This window comes from Hoplias malabaricus, unplaced genomic scaffold (assembly GCF_029633855.1).
Source record: "Hoplias malabaricus isolate fHopMal1 unplaced genomic scaffold, fHopMal1.hap1 scaffold_76, whole genome shotgun sequence".
In the NCBI taxonomy this organism is placed as follows: Eukaryota; Metazoa; Chordata; class Actinopteri; order Characiformes; family Erythrinidae; genus Hoplias; species Hoplias malabaricus.
The window spans coordinates 16,007-38,701 of NW_027101273.1; the positions used below are offsets into that span (position 1 = coordinate 16,007).

General features: G+C 41.3%; 1 protein-coding gene across 1 annotated transcript in view; it reads left to right on the forward strand.

Annotated features, from left to right (window-relative positions):
* The first annotated feature begins 3,052 nt into the window (after positions 1 to 3,052).
* LOC136685464 (uncharacterized) overlaps positions 3,053 to 22,695 on the forward strand; it is a 37,355-nt gene continuing 17,712 nt past the window's right edge. The window contains 11 exon segments of the mRNA XM_066659392.1: positions 3,053 to 3,335; positions 3,429 to 3,736; positions 3,795 to 3,815; positions 3,818 to 4,968; positions 5,093 to 5,266; positions 6,451 to 6,602; positions 8,681 to 9,538; positions 10,049 to 10,852; positions 12,439 to 12,562; positions 21,267 to 21,380; positions 21,645 to 21,758. Of these exon segments, the coding sequence (XP_066515489.1) occupies positions 3,053 to 3,335; positions 3,429 to 3,736; positions 3,795 to 3,815; positions 3,818 to 4,968; positions 5,093 to 5,266; positions 6,451 to 6,602; positions 8,681 to 9,538; positions 10,049 to 10,852; positions 12,439 to 12,562; positions 21,267 to 21,380; positions 21,645 to 21,758 (4,103 nt within the window).

Consider the following 22,695-nt stretch of genomic DNA (forward strand, 5'->3'; position numbering starts at 1 on the left):
AAAATGTACAAAAAGATCCAGGAAATATAGACCCTCATCAAAAACAGACCATAAACAATGAAATCAGTTAACTAATTAAATATCTTTATGAAATGAATTAGAATTATTCTTTTCTGAATTCTTTTTTAATCATCAGATTAAGTTCCTGTGTTAAGATTCTCATGAGAATTTTCATTTTTATGGAATAAACATGTTGCTGTTTTATTTATTTAGAAACTATAAATGTTTTTATTTTGTCAATGATCGTGATGTGGGTTCATTTAGTAAAAATATCCCTCTTAAGGGGAGCACAGTGGTGCAGCAGGTAGCTGTCGTAGTCGCACCGCTCCAGGGACCTGAAGGTTGTGGGTTCGAGTCCCGCCCCGGGTGACTGTCTGTGAGGAGTGTGGTGTGTTCTCCCTGTGTCTTCATGGGTTTCCTCTGGGTGCTCCGGTTTCCTCCCACGCTCCAAAAACATGTGTTCATAGGTGGATTGGTGACTCAAAAGTGTCCGTAGGTGTGACAGAATGTGTGAGTGTGTGTCGCCTTGTCTTGACCCATCACGACCCTGAGACGGATAAGTTCTTAGAGATAATTAATGAATGATATTCATCTTATATTCTAAAATGTGCATGAACTAATGCACTCATTTCCAAATGACAGGGTAATCCTGCATGTTCCCTACAGATATCCGTTATAAATCTGGGCACTATCTGTTAAATATTCCTGAAAAACCAAACTTGGCTCAGAGTTTTATGTGCAATTATGTGCTAAGACTTTTGTTTTATTCATAAAAAGACTGAAATTGTAGGTGGGTGCTTCTATTATACCTTTTTCTATTCACCTGCTTATAATGGAAAGATTCAAAGTGGCAAAATTTAAACAGTCTGTAAACTCTGGGCCCTCACATTCAGACTGTGAAACAGTTTCTTTCCCCAAGCTGTCAGACTCCTGAACAATCAGAGTGTGGTATGAAAAAATGCACTCATCAGGGACTGGACTGAACACACACACACACACACACACACACACACACAATCTCACCTTTTCAAACTGTCTACTTGCTTCTAAACGTAAGAGGACAGTGTTTATGTTTATGGACAAAAACTGCCGCTATATACAATGTTTACACAGAATGGACATAACTTCACCTTACTGCTCCCAGTACTTGGGCTTATTTCACTGTCCCCTGCCTTTATTTATTGTTTTTTTTTATTGTATCGTAAATTGTCTTGCGTATTTATTGTATTGTCAAGTATTTATTGTAAATCGTCTTGCTTTTTTTAAATTGTTGCAGACATCACATTTTACTTTTTTTTTATATTTGCAAAACACAGTCAAGTTGTTCAGTGAAAACATTTGAAAATTTTCTTTGTACCTTTTGTCAGTAAAGAAAGGGTTTATGAGAATTAACAAAAAAAAAAAGTAGAGAGAAAAGTCTGTTTTTTACTATATTTTAAAAATTGTCCCAAAAGTTTGGAAAATGGGGTAAAAATATAGAATATCATAAAACAACAGTGATATCATTAATCAGCCACATGGCCCAGCACTATCTCCAGTTATTAGCCTGAATAAATGGCAAGAAATATTGTTTAAAGTTATTCTTTTTCTTGATTTCACACTTCATATTTCAGATTGCAGACATTCAGGGCAGAACTTCCAGAGCCCAGCTGTGTGTCTCTGAAGAACAACATCTCCATGGATCTCCCTCATAATTTCAGTAATGAAAGAATTGGTACAGACCAGAGGTGAGACACTGACACAACATCATGCAACATGGAGGTGATTTACAGCAAGAAGTTCCTCAGGAAGCGTCCTTTTACTTTAACATCTTTACACAATTCCACATTATACAGTGATCTAATATATGACCAGGAGGTTGTAGACTCCTCCTTCAGAAATAAATGGTATTAACAGGGAGTAGTTGACTTTGCTTTTGACTTTGGAAGAACACTGCCATGTGACTTCGACTGCTCTCAAGAACAAATCCATTAGTAATGTGAGGTACTGATGATGAATGATCAGTTCTGGATCACAGACGCCACTCTGCCTCACTCCTGAGGTGTTAAATGGTGCTCCGTCAGTCCAGAAAATGCAGTTCAGTGCTTGGTATTGTGCATGATGACCTTCTGTTCATGTCTCACTGTGCGAACACATTCACTCTTATTGACTAATGCTTTTGGATTTTACACAAATTGTGTTCATTTTGAAGTATCTATCAGTAAAGTGTGCACCTTAAAGTATCTGAATTTGTTCATTAGCTGATGATGTTTCTGAGGCTTACATCCAATTCTTTTGTGTGTCTCCAGATCACATTTTACTATGTATTACACATGGTAGTGGAGTCTAGTAGAATTACTTTTTTTAAAATCTTTAAAGTTCACTATTTACGGGGTAGGTCATGTTTCGTGTTTCTTTACTTTTTCAGTTCAACATAAACAATATCTGTCCAGTTACTGAACAGTCACACTCATTGCGGTCTGCATCAATGTGACACATAGTTACATTTGTGGAGAGGTGCACATTATGCTATGGTATAGGTTCGAGCATATCATGCTACGGCATAAAATCAACTGATTGCTTCCAAGAATGTTCCTGAATAAATGTTTTAAATGTGACAGAGTAAATGCTAAATATTTTACAGTTTAGAGTCTACATCTTATATCTTGTTCTGAAAGGCACTTTCTTTCATTAATTTAGACATTTATTTAATTACAGACAGCATGATCCCAAGATAATTAGCTAAACCGATCTGAGTGGAGACATAACTAACATTGACAAGAAAATGAATGACTGCGTGTATTGAATAGAAATGAGATACTGTTTATGTCTGTGACACTGATGCATTACTGTGTTCTGTAGGAGGAATGTGCTACTCCAGGATGGTTCCAATTGTGGAGTGTGTGAGCAGATTCAGACAGATCCAGTCTCTATCACCTGTGGACACACTTTTTGTAGACAGTGCATCAGGAGCCTTTGGGACCAGTCTGTCCACTCAGGAGACTTGACCTGTCCCTGCTGCAGAAAGAGGTTTAAAACAGGCTCTGTTCAGTTTCCACACACGGAGGAGTCCATGGAGCTGGATGAATACAAACCAGTGGATGATGTCCTGCTCAGTGTCTCAGAGAGAAACAAAATCAGCCTGAAGAACAAGTACGAGAGCTTATTTGAGGGATTCAAAATACAAGAGAATAAAATCCTCCTGAACAGGGTTTACACTCAGCTCTACATCATCGAGGGAGAGAGGGAAGGAGTGAATGAAGAACATGAAGTTTTACAGATTGAGAACAAACCCTGGAAACAAAACCTGACAGATACACCAATAAACTGTTTAGACATATTTAATCCTGTACAGTGTACAATGGGAGAAATGAAAGAAGACGACAACAGAGCTGTGATGGATGAAGATTTGAGACGTGAAGAAGGAGAAGAAGATAAAGATCCACAAGTGGAAAAACTTAAAAGCGTTCTGACTAAAGGCATTGCTGGCATTGGAAAAACTCTCTCTGTGCAGAAGTTCATTCTGGACTGGGCTGAAGGAGAAGCCAATCAGGATATAGAGTTCATGTTTGTACTTCCATTCCGAGAGCTGAACCTGATTAAAGACAAACAGTACAGTTTTCATGGACTTCTGTGTGCCCTCCATCCTGAGCTCCAAGGTCTGGACACAAAGGAATATGACGTGTGTAAAACTGTGTTTATATTTGACGGCCTCGATGAAAGCAGAATTCCACTGAAGTTCTCAGAGTCTGAGAAAGTGTCAGACGTGACCAAGGTGTCTTCAGTGGACGTGTTGATGACAAACCTCATCAAAGGAGACCTGCTTCCCTCTGCTCACATCTGGATAACCTCCAGACCAGCAGCAGCCAATCAGATCCCCTCTCAGTACATCAGCCGTGTGACAGAAATTCAGGGATTCAATGATCCACAGAAGGAGGAGTACTTCAGGAAGAGGATTAGTGACCAACACCAAGCCGACGGTGTCATCTCCCACATTAAGACGACGAGGAGTCTCCACATCATGTGCCACATTCCAGTCTTCTGTTGGATCTCAGCGACTGTGCTTCAGCGAATCATGAAACAAGGGACCACAGAAATCCCTAAAACTCTGACTGCAATGTACTCACACTTCCTGTGCACTCAGACAATCATGAGGGAGGAGAAGTATGGGGAGGAAGATGAGAGAGGAACTCTACAGGAACTCCTGAGATCCAACAGGAACATGTTTCTGAAACTGTCTGAACTGGCTTTCAAACAGCTGATGAAGGGCAATGTGATGTTCTATGAAGACAACCTGAGAGAGTGTGGGATTGATGTCACTGAGGCCTCAGTGTACTCTGGGATTTGCACTGAGATCTTTAGGGAGGAGTCTGTGCTTTACCAGAGGAGGGTTTACTGCTTTGTGCATATGAGCTTTCAGGAGTTCCTGGCTGCTTTCTATGTGTTTCATTGCTATGTGAGCAACAACATGGAGGAACTGCAGCTTCTGAAGCTGAAAAACATGAAGTGGTCTGACAGTGTTTCACTGGACGAGCTGCTGAAAGCAGCTGTGCGTACAGCTTTAAAGAGTAAGACTGGACACCTGGATCTGTTTCTCCGTTTTCTGTTGGGCATCTCACTGGAGTCCAATCAACAACTCCTGCAGGACCTACTCTCACACACAGTGAGCAGCTCTGAGAGCATCAAGAAAACAGTTCAGTACATCAAATGTGTAATACAAAGAGAGGACCTTTCTTCTGACAGATCTATCAACCTGTTCCTCTGTCTCACTGAAATGAATCACTCCTCTTTATCCAGTAAAATCCAGGAGTATCTCAAATCAGAGAAACACTCAGAAAATAAACTGTCTACTGGAGAGTGTTTAGCGTTAGCCTACATGCTTGTGAACTCAGACGAGGTGCTGGATGAACTGGACTTGAGGAAATACAAAACCACTGAGAAGGGTTATTGGAGACTGATCCCAGCTGTGAGCAACTGCAGAAAGGCCGTGTGAGTGTTGTGTGACAGTGAATGTATTTTAATATTTCAGTGCTGATGCTGAATTAGACAAACTTCCAGACTGGTTTTGGGTGAGTATCTAAAAACTGTGTACTGTGTTTACTTCACCCTGCAGATTGTCTGGCTTTAATCTGTCCAAGAATACCTATGAGAGTCTCTGCTCTTTTCTGAAATCACCAAACTCACCCCTGAAAGAGCTGGACCTCAGTCACACTGACCTGCAGGATTCAGGAGTGAAGCTGATCTCCGAGGCACTAAGGAGTTCACACTGTAAACTGGAGACACTCAGGTCAGTTCTGTCGGTTTCAGACTTGATTTTTATGCTTCACCAACATTAAATTTGTCATTTAACATTTTATTTAGAGGATACAATGTTGTGCCCCACACTATTTTGTAAGATGTATCTAGAGGTATGAAGGGATGAGTGTAACGTGGAATGTGTGGTGTAACGTGGAAGTGAGGGAACAACAGAATGCTCTTTTCAGCTTTTATCTAAAGCGAAGTACAAGGTACAATAAAGCAGCAGTAGTGGAATGTTTAAGAATACAACAATGCAAATGTAGTTGTAGCAGTGATATGAGAAGTAGAAGACAATGAAAAATCTCAAATGCTAAAACCTACCAACTACTACTGGGTGTACTGTGGATGGTGCCAAAGAAAAGATTTAAACAAAAGTTTCCTAACAAATAAAATTAACCTGCCCCAAAAATACAAATGTGGCACTCACCCCTTACCTAGTGTGTGTATATACAGGGTTTGTCCTACCATGGAATGTATATGTGCCCACACCAGTGGTGGTGGTAGAGAGATTTAACAAGGGAAGAGCAATCCACAGATTTAAAATGGCTGAAGTAAAGCTAGGCTAAAGTAAAGTTAGCAGCACCACAACTAAACCTCGAGCTAGCAGCAAAGATCATCAAACAAAATAGCAGCAACATCTGTAAACATAAGCTAGCAGCAACAAGCCTCAAACCATAAGTTAGCGGCATTCAAGTATCACACAGGTAAAAACTGCTGGAGTAACAGTCAACAGCAGACTATCCCCATGGTGATATTATCAGTCATACAGGCTATGAACCAGAGCAGAGGTTTATTATTATAGTGATATACAGACACTGACTCTTTGGTTTTTATCTTTTAATGTTCTACACAGAGTCTGATCAGTGTAATGTAAAAGATCAGACTGAACTTTGTTATTCCTAAAGTTATCTTGTTATTTGAGGCATTTCTCTTCAGCTGCTCTAAGAGGTTTCTGTGAAGCTTCAGTTCTGTTCTGTTAAACTGTGTGTTTTAATGTTTAAATGAAGCATTTTCTCCCCCTACTGGAGGAAAGATGAGTTGCAGTGGGATTTTTTAGTTTGTTTTTGTTGTTGTTTGTTTGTTTCTCCTCTAAATGAAATCAACATGTCTTTCTTAATTCTTTCAGAAATGTTCCTGTAACTATTCAGTGAGTAATGTCCTCTCTCTTTACAGACTAACTGGGTGTAAACTTGGGGGAAAGTCTTGTGAAGATCTGGGCTCAGTTTTACTGGTGAACTCCTCCCTGAAAGAACTGGACCTCAGTAACAATGACCTGCAGGATTCAGGAGTGGAGAAGCTCTCTGCTGCACTGAAGAGTTCACTCTGTAAACTGGAAACTGTAGTGTATTGGGCAATGTTTTGAACTTTGTGGCTATCCGTAGTGCCGTTCAGAGAGAGTAAAAGATGATGGGTAATGTAGTCTGGCGCGCTGGTCGGAACGGGTTGAAGGAGAGCTGGTGTACGTTTTGTTTCCTACTGCAGTAAAAAGATTATTCGTTCTTCCGTCTCTGTGTGGGTTCATTTTTGTTGTGGATATAACATAAAACTGGCGACGAGGATCGACGAACTTGTGCTGCACTCTGCTGCTATCGTCACTGAGTGAAACTTGTCGACTGGAGCTGTGAGTGGCTGCCGCTAGCTGCATAGGTACGAGACAGAGACTCGCCTGTGTTTTGCGGGTGAGAAAGAAAGTAACAAAAACGGAACAGAAAGAAAATGGCTGTGTTAACTGGAGCTTTTGGACCATTTGAGGAGTCAGTGGAGACTTGGGGAGCTTACACTGAGAGATTTGAATTCTTTGTAGCAGCAAACAGCATCAAAGATGAAGTGAAGGTTGCAACTTTCCTCACAGTGATGGGAGCAAAGGTATTTAGCCTGCTGAGGAGTTTAGTCCAGCCACAGAAACCAGGTACTCTTTCATACACCAACATTGTTAAAGTTCTAGACGCACACTTCTCACCCAAGCCACTGCAAATTGCAGAGAGGTTTAGGTTTCACAAGCGGAACCAAGAAGATGGGGAAACCATTGCACAGTATGTTGCAGTACTGAAGAGGCTTAGTGAACACTGTGATTTTAAAGATAATCTGGATGATGCTCTACGTGACCGGTTAGTGTGTGGGTTGAGAAGTGAGGCAATACAGAAGCGGTTGCTCACAGAAGCTGGCCTAACTCTAAAGACAGCTATTGAAATAGCATTGTCAATGGAATTGGTGGCAAAAGAGGCACAAGAGCTAGGTGCTTCAGCCAGAGTGCATAATGTGACAGCTGGACATGATAGGCCGACGACAAAGCAGTGTTATCGGTGTGGTAAAACAGGCCATTTACCTACTGGGTGCTGGGCAAAAGAGCTCATTTGCCATAAATGTGACAAAAAGGGCCATGTTGAACGAGCCTGCATGAGTTCTAAGCACAAGAGTGGAACTCGTCAGAATAAAACTGAGAGTGGGAAACAAGCAAATTTCCATTACAAAAAGAAAAATGTGCACTGTGTAAGAGAGACACCAGTAAATAGCAGTGAAAGCGACACGGAGAATGCGCTGCCCATAAAAATACTGACAGTAAAGGGGGGCTCTGCAGCCTATGGCACCACAGTTCTAATAGAAGGGCATCCCATAAGGATGGAAATTGATACAGGAGCTGCTGTCTCACTAATATCAGAGACACTTTATACAGAGAAGCTACACCATGTAAAACTGAAACATTCCAATATCCAGTTAAAGACCTACACGGGTGAGACAGTACCACTGCTTGGCAAAGCTCAAGTTAAAGTAGAGCTAAATGGACAGGAAGCAATTCTGTTGCTCTATGTGGTCAAGGGGGACAATCCAGCACTTTTAGGAAGGCCTTGGCTAGAGAAATTGCGGTTGGACTGGTTAAAAGTACAATCAATATCAACTGAAAAATCTAGCTTGACAACAGTGCTAAAGCGACACAGCTCGGTGTTCAAAGATGAACTGGGGTGCATGAAAGACATGAAGGTGAGACTCCAAGTAAATCCAAATCATCAGCCAAGGTTTCTTAAAGCAAGAAGTGTTCCATATGCTCTCAAGCCAAAGGTTGATGCTGATATTAACCGTCTGTTGGAACAAGGTGTGATTGTACCTGTTTCCCACAGCGACTGGGCCACCCCTGTGGTTCCAGTCCTAAAACGAGATGGTTCAGTTCGTTTGTGTGGAGATTTTAAGGTTACTGTTAATCCAGCGCTAGTAACTGAACAGTACCCCCTGCCTGTAATTGAAGATCTCTTTGCGGGGCTGACTGGTGGCAAGAAATTTAGCAAAATTGATCTCTGTCAAGCATACCTACAAATGCATGTGGACGAAAGCTCTCAGAAGTATCTCACAATTTCAACCCATAGAGGATTGTTTAGATACCTCAGATTACCATTTGGTATTACTTCAGCACCAGCACTATTCCAACGGGCCATGGACCAGATTCTAAGTGGTCTTCCAGGGGTACAGTGTTACCTTGATGACATTTTAGTTACTGGACGTAATGACACAGAGCACATAAACAACCTGGACAGAGTACTGGGGCGACTTGAAGAGTATGGTCTACGTGTACGGGAAGACAAGTGCGACTTTTTCAAGTCTTCAGTGGAATATTTAGGCCATGTCATTGATGCTGATGGCCTACATACTGCCCCATCAAAGCTGAAAGCAATTTTGGATGCTCCTGTCCCAGAGAACGTCAGCCAACTTAGGTCGTTCCTGGGTCTTCTGAACTATTATGGGCGATTCATACCCCAGTTGGCTACCTTATTGAAACCAATGTATGAATTGTTGTGTGATGGCAAAACATGGAAATGGTCCAAAGAGTGTGATAGGGCTTTCAACAAAGCAAAAGCCGCACTCACAAATGAGACAGTACTGACACACTTTGATCCCTCTTTGCCCCTTCAGCTGGCGTGTGATGCATCTCCATATGGGATTGGGGCTGTAGTGTCTCATATCTTACCAACTGGAGAAGAGAGACCAATTGCCTTTGCATCAAGAACTCTGAGTAAGGCAGAGACAAAATACCCTCAGATCGAAAAAGAGGCACTTGGAATAATTTTTGGTGTGAAGAAATTTCACACTTACATCTTTGGACGCAAATTCACTCTGTTAACAGACCATCGTCCACTTACATCCATTTTTGGTTCACACAAGGGTTTGCCAACACTCGCTGCAAGCAGACTTCAACGCTGGGCACTTATCCTTAGCGCTCATGACTATGAGATTAAATACCGGAAATCATCAGCTCATGGAAATGCAGATGGTTTGTCGAGACTTCCATTGCCTGATTGTCCGCAGCACATGGACCAGAACATCTTTTACTTTCAAATGGTGGACAACACACCTGTCACTGCTCACCAGGTCAAACAAGCGACCAGAACAGACCCTGTACTGTCAAAAGTACTTGACTGTCTAATGCGAGGGCAGTCACTGCAAACTCTGGCAGCTGTACCTGAGTTCCAACCTTACTTTTCACGGGGGAAGGAGTTAACAGTCACCTCTGGATGTTTGCTGTGGGGCATGCGTGTGATAATTCCACACAAACTGAGAAGACCAGTGTTAAAAGAGCTGCATTCTGGACACTGTGGCATTGTCCGTATGAAGGAGCTGGCACGTAGCTATTTTTGGTGGCCTGGACTGGATAGGGAAATTGAGGAAACTGCCAAATCATGTCCATCATGTCAGTCAGTTCGAAATATGCCAAGCCCTTCTCCACTACATCCATGGGAGTGGCCAGCAAATCCATGGCAACGTGTGCATCTTGATTTTGCAGGGCCAGTAGAGGGTGCTATGTTGTTAGTAGCTGTAGATGCCCATTCTAAATGGCCTGAAGTCTCAGTCATGCCTACAATCACTTCTGAGGCCACAATTCAAGTTCTGAGGGAAATGTTTGGACGGTTTGGGCTACCAGAACAAGTGGTTACTGATAATGGCCCATCATTCGTGTCTAGAGAAATGGAGGAGTTTCTACAGAATAATGGCATCAACCACATCCTCTCAAGTCCTTATCATCCATCCACGAATGGGCTAGCTGAGAGAATGATCCAGACCATAAAACATGCGCTGAAATCATCAAAACATGAAGCTCCTCTCAAGCAGCGTCTAAATACTTTCCTGCTAAAATATCGCAACACCCCTCACGCATCCACTGGAGCATCTCCTGCAGGTCTACTCATGAAACGACAGCTTCGCACACGACTTGATTTGCTGAGGCCCACACCTACCAAAACACATGTCCACAACAAACAACAAAGCCAGGTCATCCAACGCAGCAAGTGTTCTAAAGACCGACACTTCTCTGAGGGAGATCATGTCCTTGCTCGCAATTACTGCACAAAAGAGAAGTGGGTTCCTGCAGTTGTTCTTCAAAGGTCTGGACCTGTTTCATACAAGGTTGGCACTCAGGACAACCAAGTTTGGCGGAGACATGTTGAGCAGTTGCTTCCAAGTCAATCTGCTGGAACTTCAGTGGCAGAGGACTTGGATCTAGTTTTAGCTAGTGAACTGTCAAACCCGAATATGTCAAAGACATCTTCTGTTCCCTCTCCACAAGCTTCCGCTGTCTCTGTTGCTCCATGTGAAACTCCTGCTCTAAGAAGAAATCCACAGAGGACCAGAAATCCACCTGATCGTCTTGATTTGTAAAAAAAAAAAAAAAAAAAAAAAAAAAAAGAGCAACCCACAAGGATAGGGGCAGAATAATCCCCTGGGTTTAGTAGGGAGTAGAGGCAGTCTACCCTCTCTCCCACATAAGAGACTTTGTTCTGCTGTTCTGTTGTTAATGTGTATACAAGTGCATAACTAATGTTTGTACCTTTATCATTTAAGGGGGAAGGAGATATGTAGTGTATTGGGCAATGTTTTGAACTTTGTGGCTATCCGTAGTGCCGTTCAGAGAGAGTAAAAGATGATGGGTAATGTAGTCTGGCGCGCTGGTCGGAACGGGTTGAAGGAGAGCTGGTGTACGTTTTGTTTCCTACTGCAGTAAACAGATTATTCGTTCTTCCGTCTCTGTGTGGGTTCATTTTTGTTGTGGATATAACAGAAACACTCAGGTCAGAGTTCTGGGGTTTTATTCTTCATTTTCTATTCTTCACAAACATGACTTTAAACATTAAAAAATGTAAGCTCTAGTATAAAATATTAAGGAAAAGACTGGATTACTAGAATATAATTTACATAATGCAATATTTAATGTATGATGTGCAATTAATTGTCATTGTATAACATACAGTGAAATGTGTCCTCTGCATTTAACCCATCTGTGGTACACACACACACACACACACACTAGTGCACTAGGGGCTGTGTACACACAACCAAAGCGTTTGGGGTTTAGTGCCTTGCTCAAGGACACTTCAGCCATGGATGTTCCTGCTGGACCTGGGGATTGAACCAGCAACCTTCCGGTACCAAGCCCGGTCTGTAACCATTAGCCAAGGCTACACTCCATTGGGATTAAAACACAACACAAGTACTTTTTAATGTGTATCTGTGTCTGTAAAAGGAAACATATGGCGTCACATCAATGTCAAAAATAGAGGACGCAGTAACACCAGGTTAAATCTGTACCTTTTTTATATTGTGTTAGTTAATCGCAAATGTGAAACCAATGAGCACAGAGAGAGAGAGAGAGTGGGGAGAGAGAAATTGCGCTCACACACATCATAATCTGACTCTCAAACTGTCTGTTTTTTAAATATCAAATGATTTTTACCCTCAACATAACCACAACAGGCAGGTCATGGTATAGACACCTTTACTGGATAAATGTCTGTATATTTACTTCTAGTAATAACCCCTCTGTGGGACAGTGTTGTGATAATGTTGTGTTGTGATTTGATTTCGTTTCTATTGAGTGAGGTTTTGAACAGACTCTAAAATGTTTTTGATTCATGAAAACAAACATCCAGGTCTTTTTATTAATTATGGTAAGGTTTTTAAACTTTTTTTAAATAAGTTTTACCTTTAGATTTTAACCTGTTTTATACTGAAGTGTTTTTGTAAATTAAACTGAATTTGATGTTTGATTCTAAACAGCAGCTTGCTTTGCTCTGAGTAAATACCACATCTCTCACTTTACCTCTCTCTCTCTCTCTCTCTCTCTCTTTAGATTGTCTGGTTGTTTAGTTAAAATGGAAGGCTGTGCTTTTCTGGCTTCAGCTCTGAGCTCAAACCCCTCACACCTGAAAGAACTGGATCTGAGCTACAATCACCCAGGAGACACAGGAGTGAAGCTGCTCTCTGTTAAACTGCAGGATCCACACTGCAGACTGGACACACTCAGGTACAAACAGCTTTCTGTATTTGTGTATGTTCAGTTACTGATGTCTTCTGCTGTTACTGTATTTCTATATCAATCAATCAATCAAATTTTATTTATATAGCGCTTTTCACAACAGAAAGTTGTCACAAAGCAGCTTTACAGAGATCCGGGTCCAAGACTCCTATGAGCGAGCCAGGGGCAACAGTGGCAAGGAAAAACTCCCTCAGTACACAAGGAAGAAACCTTGGAAAGAACCAAGACTCATACTCATGGTGGTTACTAGAAAGCTAACTAAAAAAGCTGTAGCTATGGTCGTATGACAGGGTTAATACAGACCAGTGATAATATGAAAACTAGCTCGAACACTAATAGAGAAGGAGTATTAGTCACTATTCCAGAGTGATGGGGGTGTCAGGGTCAGACGGGAAGTGGATGAAGTTTATGGCCTCGTCAAGCACCGTGCCCCCGTACAAGCCTCTGGAGGATGTGTTATGATCTGGGGCTCTTCAGTGGCTCAGGTCTAGACTCAGCAGTGTTATGATCTGGGGGTCTTCAGTGGGTCAGGTCTAGACTCAGCAGTGTTATGATCTGGGGGTCTTCAGTGGGTCAGGTCTAGACTCAGCAGTGTTATGATCTGGGGGTCTTCAGTGGGTCAGGTCTAGACTCAGCAGTGTTATGATCTGGGGGTCTTCAGTGGGTCAGGTGTAGACTCAGCAGTGCTGTGTGGCAGTAAAATGAAGTCCACTGAGGACCTGAATGGACTGAATGACCAGGTCGTCCCAGCAGGGGATTGTTCCAAGACGACACCAAGATTCATCAGGCTCAGATTGTGAAAGAGTGAGGAATCATTTTCACACATGAACTGACCACCTCAGAGTCCTGACCTGAACCCACTGAGAGTCTTTGGGACGTGCTGGAGAAGACTTTATGGAGTGGTCCGACTCTCCCGTCGTCAATACAAGATCTCCACCAAAATTGAAGGCAGCTCTGGAGGAAATAAATGTTGTGGTGTTGTAGAAGGTTGTAGAAACAGAGCCATGGTGAATGTGGAGCATAATCAATGCTAAAGGTGGTCCAGTGAAATATTAGAGTGTGAGAGTTGTGTTGGTCGGGCAGTGTAGGGGTCTGTGATGAAATGGTCAGTGAGAGCAGGTACAAAGCAGAAGAACCTAATAAATGAGCAGCTGAGTGTAGCTCTAGAAAGGGTTTAATGGAGCAGTTGTAGAAGAGCGACTCTGCTGCATTATTCTGTGTTGAAGGTTGAGAGGAACAGAGGGAAATGGAGGAAATGAACTGTGTGTGTGTGTGTGTGTGTGTTGTAAATTGGAGCATGGAGGAGAGATCAGGATGAAACCAGGACCAAGAAAATGTAGGTTTTCTCTCTCTCTCTCTCTCTCTCTCTCGCTCCCTCTTCCTACTTCATGCTCTTTTGCTTTTCTGTTTCACTTTCACTTTTCTCTCCTGCTCTTTCTCTTTACATTCGTTGTGTATCATTTTGTGTTGTTTGTGTATTGTGTAGGTACCACTTTATAAATGTTTTAAATTCTGTTTATTAATAGTTATGTTGTTAACACATTAATAATCAGTTATAACACAGATATAAAGGGCAACAGTGACCTGTTGTTTGCCAAAAAGTGAACCCACATCCATCTACAGTTAAACCTCAGATCTTGCCGAATACTGACCTCACTGTGTCTCCTCCATCAGTCAACATTAACCCCGTCAGCTCCAGCACATATTTGTTAATGAGTTTAACTCTTTAATGAATTACCCACCACCAGAGTGTCTTTTTCTACTTTAATGATAATGTGGTGAACCTTAACATGTGAAATGACTAAACTCACATTCTCAGGTCTGAGCTTATTCTTTACCTCCACATTTTCACTAAATTCTCTCACACTTTCAGTATTAGACACAAAAGAGTTCACTGTCACACTTCCTTTCTCTGTGTTACAAAGGATTATTAATCACTTTTAAAGTGTTCAGTGTAATTAATAATCATGTAATAACAGGCTTTTAAGCCATTTAGAAACCTTTTAGTTTATTTTTATTTTAAAGTGGCAATGTGTGCGTCGTGCTTGTGCTTGTCTGTGTATCGTGCTTGTGAGTGTGTGTGCGTCGCGCTTGTGAGTGTGTCGCTTTTGTGTGTGCGTCGCGCTTGTGAGTGTGTGTGTCATGCTTGTGTATGCGTCTTGCTTGTGATTGTGTGTGTGTGTGTGTCGTGCTTGTGAGTGTGTGTGTGTTGTGTGTCTGATTGTGTGGTGTGTATCTTGTGTGCAGATGCCTGTGAGCTCACACTGGACCCAAACACAGTGAACACACGCCTCTCTCTCTCTGAGGGGAACAGGAAGGTGAAGTGTGTGTGGGAGAAAGAGTCGTACCCTGATCATCCAGAGAGATTCAGTGACTGGGAGCAGGTTCTGTGCAGAGAGAGTCTGACTGGACGCTGTTACTGGGAAACTGAGTGGAGTGGGGAAGGGGTTAATATTTCAGTGGCATATAAATCAATCAGGAGAAAAGGAGTCAGTGCTGACTGTGGGTTTGGAGCAAATGAAAAGTCCTGGAGTCTGTTCTGCTCTAATAACAGTTACTCTGTCCGTCACAATAAGAACAGAACTGATCTCCCTCCTCCTCCCTCCAGCTCTAACAGAGTAGGAGTGTATGTGGACTGTCCGACCGGCACTCTGTCCTTCTACAGCGTCTCCACTGACACACACACACTCACACACTTACACACACTCACCACCACATTCACTGAACCCCTCTGTGCTGGGTTTTATCTTTTTTCACACTCCTCAGTGAGTTTGTGTCAGATAAAATAGTGCTGTGTGTGATCTATTGTTTTGATTGGTCTTTTCTGTCAAACGAGCTGCTGCTTTAAAATGTGAGGAGAATCACAAAAGACGATGAAACAGAAATGAAGCTCAGTTTGTAAAAGAAAGCGAGCAGAGAGACTCTTCAGGGACAAAACAGTGATAAAACCTGGATCTGAGTGAACACTACACCCCTGCACTTCTCTCTCTTTTATATCCCTGATGTAAACATAAATATTTAGTTTTCAAACGACGCCAAACACAATGTAAGTGTGGGCTAACACTGAACTGTCTTTGTTCTTGTTAATCTGGTTAATGGTGTAAACTGAGCACAGACAGTGTGTTGATGCTGAGTGGACGGGGGTTAAGAGCTGTGTCTTAAAGCTGAAAGGAAACACAAACATAGGAAAAGATGGGCCTTCTCTAAGAAACTCTTCTCCTTTCTGTGAGATTGGATTCTGGGGGTTTGTTGTGGGGGGAAATGAAAGAGTGATGTTTGTTGGTGGAAAAGAAGAATTCTGAAATATACTTTTATTAAAGTTTAATATTATGAACATTTAATAAATCTCTTAAAAAACAGAAGTCTGTCTTTCTACTGCATCTCCACACACACACACACACTCTGAAGCCCTCTATTCAGGGTGTAGTCTGTGTGATGGTGTCTCCTCAGGGGGTTGGGATGGTTGTGAATATTCAGTGGGGTTGTGTCAGATGGAGCTTCAGTAAATCTTCAACTATCTTCAGGAATCTGTGTAAAATCTGTTTCAAGGTGGTTCCAGTAATGAACTTTATCGTGGAGCTTGTTGAGAACGTGCCAAAGATCTCTGAACTCCTTCAGATGTTAAAAAGCTCCAGAGCTGGGATTTTCAGGGCTGTGAGTTCTGTTCTGAAGCTGAAGACCAGGGCTTCACTTCACTGCTCCTGTAAAGGCACTCTTTAGAGATACGAGGTTCTGACACAACAGCCGTGACACGCCTCCTTTCTATCAGCAGCTTCAGTGCAGTTCATCACAAGTTTGGGTACACCTGAGTACATGGTTGAGTTTCTGAGGTGAAGGAGATGAACACAAAATAAATAAATGAAGAGAAACAATAAACTTGTAGGTGACTGGGGGGCGTCCAAACTTTTCCACTGAACTGAATCTGTGACGTCATCCTTTAATTCTGGCTCTTCTTCCAGACCATGGTCATTTAAGGAGTGTGTGTGTGTGTGTGTGTGTTGGGGGAGGGGAGGGGTGTGTGTCACTGAATGGAGGATGGACGGTGCTCGGAGGGTTACTTTTAAAATGGATTCCGTTAAAAGGCCCCCGTCAAAGTCTGGTTCCTTCCAAGGCTTCTTCCAGACAGGTAGTGTCGCAGTCACACAGCTCCAGGGGCCTGGAGGTTGTGGGTTCAATTCCAGCTCCGGGTGACTGTCTGTGAGGAGTTGGTCTGTTCTCCCCGTGTCCGCGTGGGTTTCCTCCGGGTGCTCCGGTTTCCTCCCACAGTCCAAAAACAAACGTTGCAGGTGGATTGCCTACTTGAAAGTGTCCGTAGGTGTGAGTGTGTCTGTGTTGCCCTGTGAAGGACTGGCGTCCCCTCCAGGGTGTATTCCCGCCTTGCACCCGATGATTCCAGGTAGGCTCTGGACCCCCCGCGACCCTAAATTGGATAAGCGGTTACAGATAATGGATGGATGGATGGATATAATGTATAGTTCTGTGGAATTATAATGCCAGATAATAGAAATATTCCCATGTTTATTATCTATAATTAAAAATTTGTAAACAGGCAAAGCATATTTAATTTCATGAAACTTAATTTAAAGATGGTTTTATAATCCATTAAAAATAAAACGCAACCCCTGTTAAATTATAATGCTAACACACAGTATACGTACAAGTTTTTAATTTCACTCAAACCGATAATACACGGGTGTTCACATTTATTTTCTACAGTGATCTTACTCCACAGTTTGTGAGCAAGAGGAGGGGGGAGCCCGGAATATCCGCTGAATATCTCAAATCAACGTAACTTTACGGACCTGCTACACTCTGTTCTGTGACGACAGCTGTTCTGTGACTGCGGCTGCCACCCCCCGCATGTAACGGTTTTTCCTCAGTCCTCTCTCTCACTCTGTGAGTGTACGGTCTCAGAGGAGACAGGAAGAAGCAGACGAAAGAAGTCAGAAGAGAAACTAGACAAAGCCGCTGGGGTTTGAGACGGTGAGTCTTAATAACATTAAAACATTATAACATTAATGTGAACACTATCCCGCGAGTTAAAGAGAGAGCCCTGTGTTTGTAGCTGTTCTCGGTGGTTTACTCTCAAGTTGGTTCTGTGTTTATTGGTTTGCTGAAATCAAATATAGACCACATCTGAGTTTACAACAAGAGTATTGTTTAGTTTAGAGTCATTTTTAACACAGTTTACGGTTCTATTGAACTGCTTTCGGTTTCAACACTACACCCTTCTTCTTCCTACTGCTGCAGCCAATCAGATTACATTTATTTTTGTTAGTTTTTTAAGCCAATCAGCAACAGGAGCAGTCACCTCAGACAATCATCTTCTTAGTTTCTCTAGAAGAAGGCGGGTTTGTCGCTGCTATTGGTTTAAAGCAGATCAACTGAAAACCCAGCAGTGAACAGCAACGAAACAGAATCGGGGCGCTTTCTGTCAAAAGACAAAGGGGAAAAAACTGCGAAAATACTGCGTTAAAACTTAAAAACTCAGGATTATGTTTTCCTTGGGTACAGTTTTAGCTTACTGTACATGAATCCAAAAAGGGGAAGAAAATCACCGTAAATATCTTCAGACTCTTACAGGGGTTTAGTCTGTGAACCTTCTCTAGATAGAGTTCATCTTTCTAAATGTAGACTTTAACATTTTTAAAGACTTCTCTGGGAGCTTGGGTATTTCATTTCTCTTATCCTTTGGCTTATATACTGTGTTGAATATTTTAGATTCAAATTCAAACTCTTCTCAGACCAGAATAAGTTTATTGATAAGCTTTTTAAATAAGTTTTACTATGTTTCAATCCTCACACTATGGTATAAAGTGAATGAAATCAGTGAATGCTGAGGTGTTCTACCTGCTTTGCGGTCTGTCTGCTCATAGCAAGAGAACTGTTCTTTTTGGGGAGTCTTGACTAGAAGAGGATGGGTTCCTGTTTTGGGTGTTGTTTCATCTGATCAGGTTTTCCTGCCATATGAAAACACTTTGTTTTGGATATTCAGACTTTATGACAAATTACAGGAAGTTGAGTCAGTACAAAAGACAGAGATGGATGTGAAAGGGCAATTTATTCACCGCCATCACAAAAAATCAACCAAACAAACAAACACAAAACACCTAGAACAGATCTAAAACTGTTTAGATCTGTTTATTTTTTATCTGAAATTCATTTCCATAACCATACGAAGCCAAGTACAAAGTGTGTTATCAGTTAACATCATTTAATTTAAAACATTTATGTGGTTCTGAGTGTTTTAACTTAGATGAGGGAAAAATAACACATCACTTCTCTTCAGTCTCTGACACAGTAACTGTCTTGTTGTGTTGTGTGATACTGTAGTAAACAGAAATACATTTTAAAATTTAAACAACTGTGATTCCCACTGCATTACTTCTGCATTATTCCAAAGTGCACACTAGCGTACTACAAAGGGTATTAAAAATGGTAATGCTTCATTATCAGAAGGGCACTCTGTAGAAGGTCAAGTTCAGTCAGTTGTGGTTTGGGACACAGCATTAATCAGACGCACCAGTGAGTTCAGCCTTTAAAGATGGAACCGAAAATACAAATAAAATGCAGGTAAATAAACAGTTTTAAAAACAAAGGTCTTTAATGAGCTCGATAAAACAAACCTTACTAATCAAATGTACACAACGTTAACAAAAACATGAACTTGGTCCAAGCATGGTCCAGACTTTCAGGTATAAACACACTTTAAAACACAGTTTAAACATTACATTACAGTAATTGCTTCATATGAGCGATGTATGAGATAGTAGATGAAACAGGAGCTCTGTCTGTGTGTCACAAACTCACTGTGTATGTGTTAATGTCACAGGCTGTGTCAGTGCCCTAGTCATTAAGTAATTTGTTGTTTTGTTTTTCTGACATTTCTGCATTAGTCTGAACACACAGTGCACTATTTTCAGTGCCTTCAAACAATCCACAACACACCTCCATCAGCAGCGTACAACCAATGTAACAGAGCAGACAGCGGATTCTCTCTGGCTCTTTTCTCTCTCTCTCTCTCTCTCTCTCTCTCTCTCTCTCTCTCTCTCTCTCTCTCTCTCTTTGTCACTTTTCTGGTTTTATTGAACTGTTTTAGGGCTGGACAATATTTTTTATCAATATATATATTATAAATTATATAATTTAAAATAAAATTTTAATTTTTAATCAATTTTAAAGTTAGTTTATCAATATTAATATTGATGAAGCCAAGAGGGTGTTGTTTGATGGTAATGTCTTGTTTCTTTCAGTTCTTGGCAGTTTTTTTTGGGCTTTTTTTATTGTTCATATCGATATGAGAATTATCGTATCGACCTAAATTAAGAAATATATTGTGATATAAATTTTGGTTCGTATCGTCCAGCCTTTAATGAGAATATCTTTTCACAGGAAGCAGAGAAGAATGTGCAGTGTCCAGCTTTATCTATAAAGTATAGAAACTTCATGATGGAGACTAACTTCAGCAGCGGAAACAGAACTTCAGACTCAAAGTGCGTTACTTTCTATTACTGATTTTACACATCATTACTTTTTTCCAGTTTTATTGATTCCTGCTACTCACTTGTCAGTGATGTTGATTCCCAGAGGTCCCAGTCGTACGATGCAGCATTTAATTATGGAATATTCGAGGGATAAATAAGAATGTTAAGTTTAAATAAGTAGCACACATTGTCTTAAGCAGATATAGATGTAAGTATTTTTATTCAGTAAGATTACTTGTTCTGCTGCACTGTGGATTAATCTGCTCCTTCTTTTACTAATGATATCACCAGCTTTTGAAAACACACATTCAACCTAATACTAAAAAAACATTGTTTCACGAGAAATGCTTCAACAGTGTGTGGAACGTCCCATCCCTAGTAACAAAGAGCCTTTTAGGTTTTTCTTGAGTGTGTGTGTGCGTGTGTGTGTGTGTGTGTGTTTTAATAATAATACATTTTATTTCTACTGTCACTCAAGGAAACCTTACAGAAAAAAAGTAGACAATAGAATAAATAATAAAGGAACAAAAGAGTAAGCAACATTAAAACAAGTTAGAATAAGACAACACAACTGAGTCAGTCTTAAACAGGTGGGTTTTGAGTGTCGACTTGAATTGTAAATGTGAGTTTATATTCCTTATGTCCGGTGGTAAAGAATTCCAAATCTGGGGAGCAGATCGGCTGAAGGCTCTACTCCCCATGGTAGTGAGACAGGTGGAAGGGACAGTCAGATGAATGGAGAGAGATGATCTGAGGGTGTGAGGGGGAGTAGCAACATGGAGAAGATTGGAAAGATATGGAGGAGAAAAACTGTGGATGGCCTTGAATGTGAGCAGAAGGATTTTGTAATCGATGCGGCACTTGACAAGGACCCAGTGGAGCTTTTAAAGACAGGAGTGATGTGGTGAATGGAGGGGGTTCTAGTGATAATTGTACTATTCATTATATAAAGCTACAAAAATTAACTGACAAAATTTATAAAAATCAGTGATAAAAATAATTGGCAGCAGATTTCATTTTCAAGATTTTATTGATAATTCTTTAGTAACAAAGATATATTTCTCCTTTTAATCAGAGTGTGGCAGAGTGCACGGTGCTTGTTAATGGAGTGTGTGGTGTTTGTGTGTTGTGTTAGTAGTGTGTTTGTGGAGTGTAAAGTGTCTAGCGTAGCTTTAACTCTTCCTTATGTCTCCACTTCACATTTCCAGAGAGCAGACATTCAGAGCAGAATCTCCAGAGCCCAGCTGTGTGTCTCTGAAGAGCAACAACTCAATGGTTCAGCCTCCACAATTCAGCAATGAAAGAATCAGTTCTGATCTGAGGTGAGACATGAACCACATTCTAGTGAGTTTTAGCATGAGTCGCCTCAACCAGCAGCCTTTTAATTTTTTCTTGAGTTTTCTTGTGTGTTTTTGCTGTGTGTTAGTGGAGTGTGCCGTGTTTGTGCAGTGTGTTAGTGCAGTGTGGTGTGTTAGTGGGGTGTGCGGTCTTTGTGGTGTGTGTTAGTGGAGTGTGCAGTTTTTGTGGAGTGTAAAGTGTCTAGCGTAGCTTTAACTCTTCCTTATGTCTCCACTTCACATTTCCAGAGAGCAGACATTCAGAGCAGAATCTCCAGAGCCCAGCTGTGTGTCTCTGAAGAGCAACAAGTCAATGTTTCAGCCTCCACAATTCAGCAATGAAAGAATCAGTCCTGATCTGAGGTGAGACATGAACCACATTTTAGTGAGTTTTAGCATGGCTCGCCTCAACAAGCAGCCTTTTCATTTTTCTTGAGTTTTCTTGTGTGTGTGTGTGCTGTGTTTTTGCTGTGTGTTTGTGGAGTGTGCAGTGTAGTGTGTTACTGGAGTGTGGTGTGTTAGTGGGGTTTGAGGTGTTTTTGTAGAGTTTTAGTGGAGTGTGCAGTGTTTGTGTAGAGTTTTAGTGGAGTGTGCAGTGTTTGTGTAGAGTTTTAGTGGAGTGTGCAGTGTTTGTGTAGTGTTTTAGTGGAGTGTGCAGTGTTTGTGTAGAGTGTTCTGTGTTTGTGGTGCTTTATTGGAGTCTGTTATGTTTTAGTGGAGTGTTCTGTGTTTGTGTTGTCTGTACGTGGAGTTTGCAGTATTGTTGGAGTCTGAAGTGTTTGTGTGATGTGTTGGAGTGTGTGGTGTGTTAGTGGAGTGTTCGGTGTTTGTGGAGTGTATGGTGTGTTAGTGGAATGTGCAGTGTGTGTTGTGTGTTAGTGGAATGTACAGTGTCTGTGTTGTGTACTTGTGGAGTGTGTCGTGTGTTAGTGGAGTGTGCAGTGTCTGTGTGGTGTATTTGTGGAGTGTGTGGTGTGTCAGTGAAGTGTGCAGTGTTTGTGGTGTGTTTGTGGAGTGTGTGGTGTGTTAGTGGTTTGTGCAGTGTCTGTGTGGTAAGGCTACAAAAATTAACTGACAAAATGTATAGAAATCAGTGATAAAAATAATTGGCAGCAGATTTCATTTTCAAGATTTTATTGATAATTCTTTAGTAACAAAGATATATTTCTCCTTTTAATCAGAGTGTGGCAGAGTGCACGGTGCTTGTTAATGGAGTGTGTGGTGTTTGTGTGTTGTGTTAGTAGTGTGTTTGTGGAGTGTAAAGTGTCTAGCGTAGCTTTAACTCTTCCTTATGTCTCCA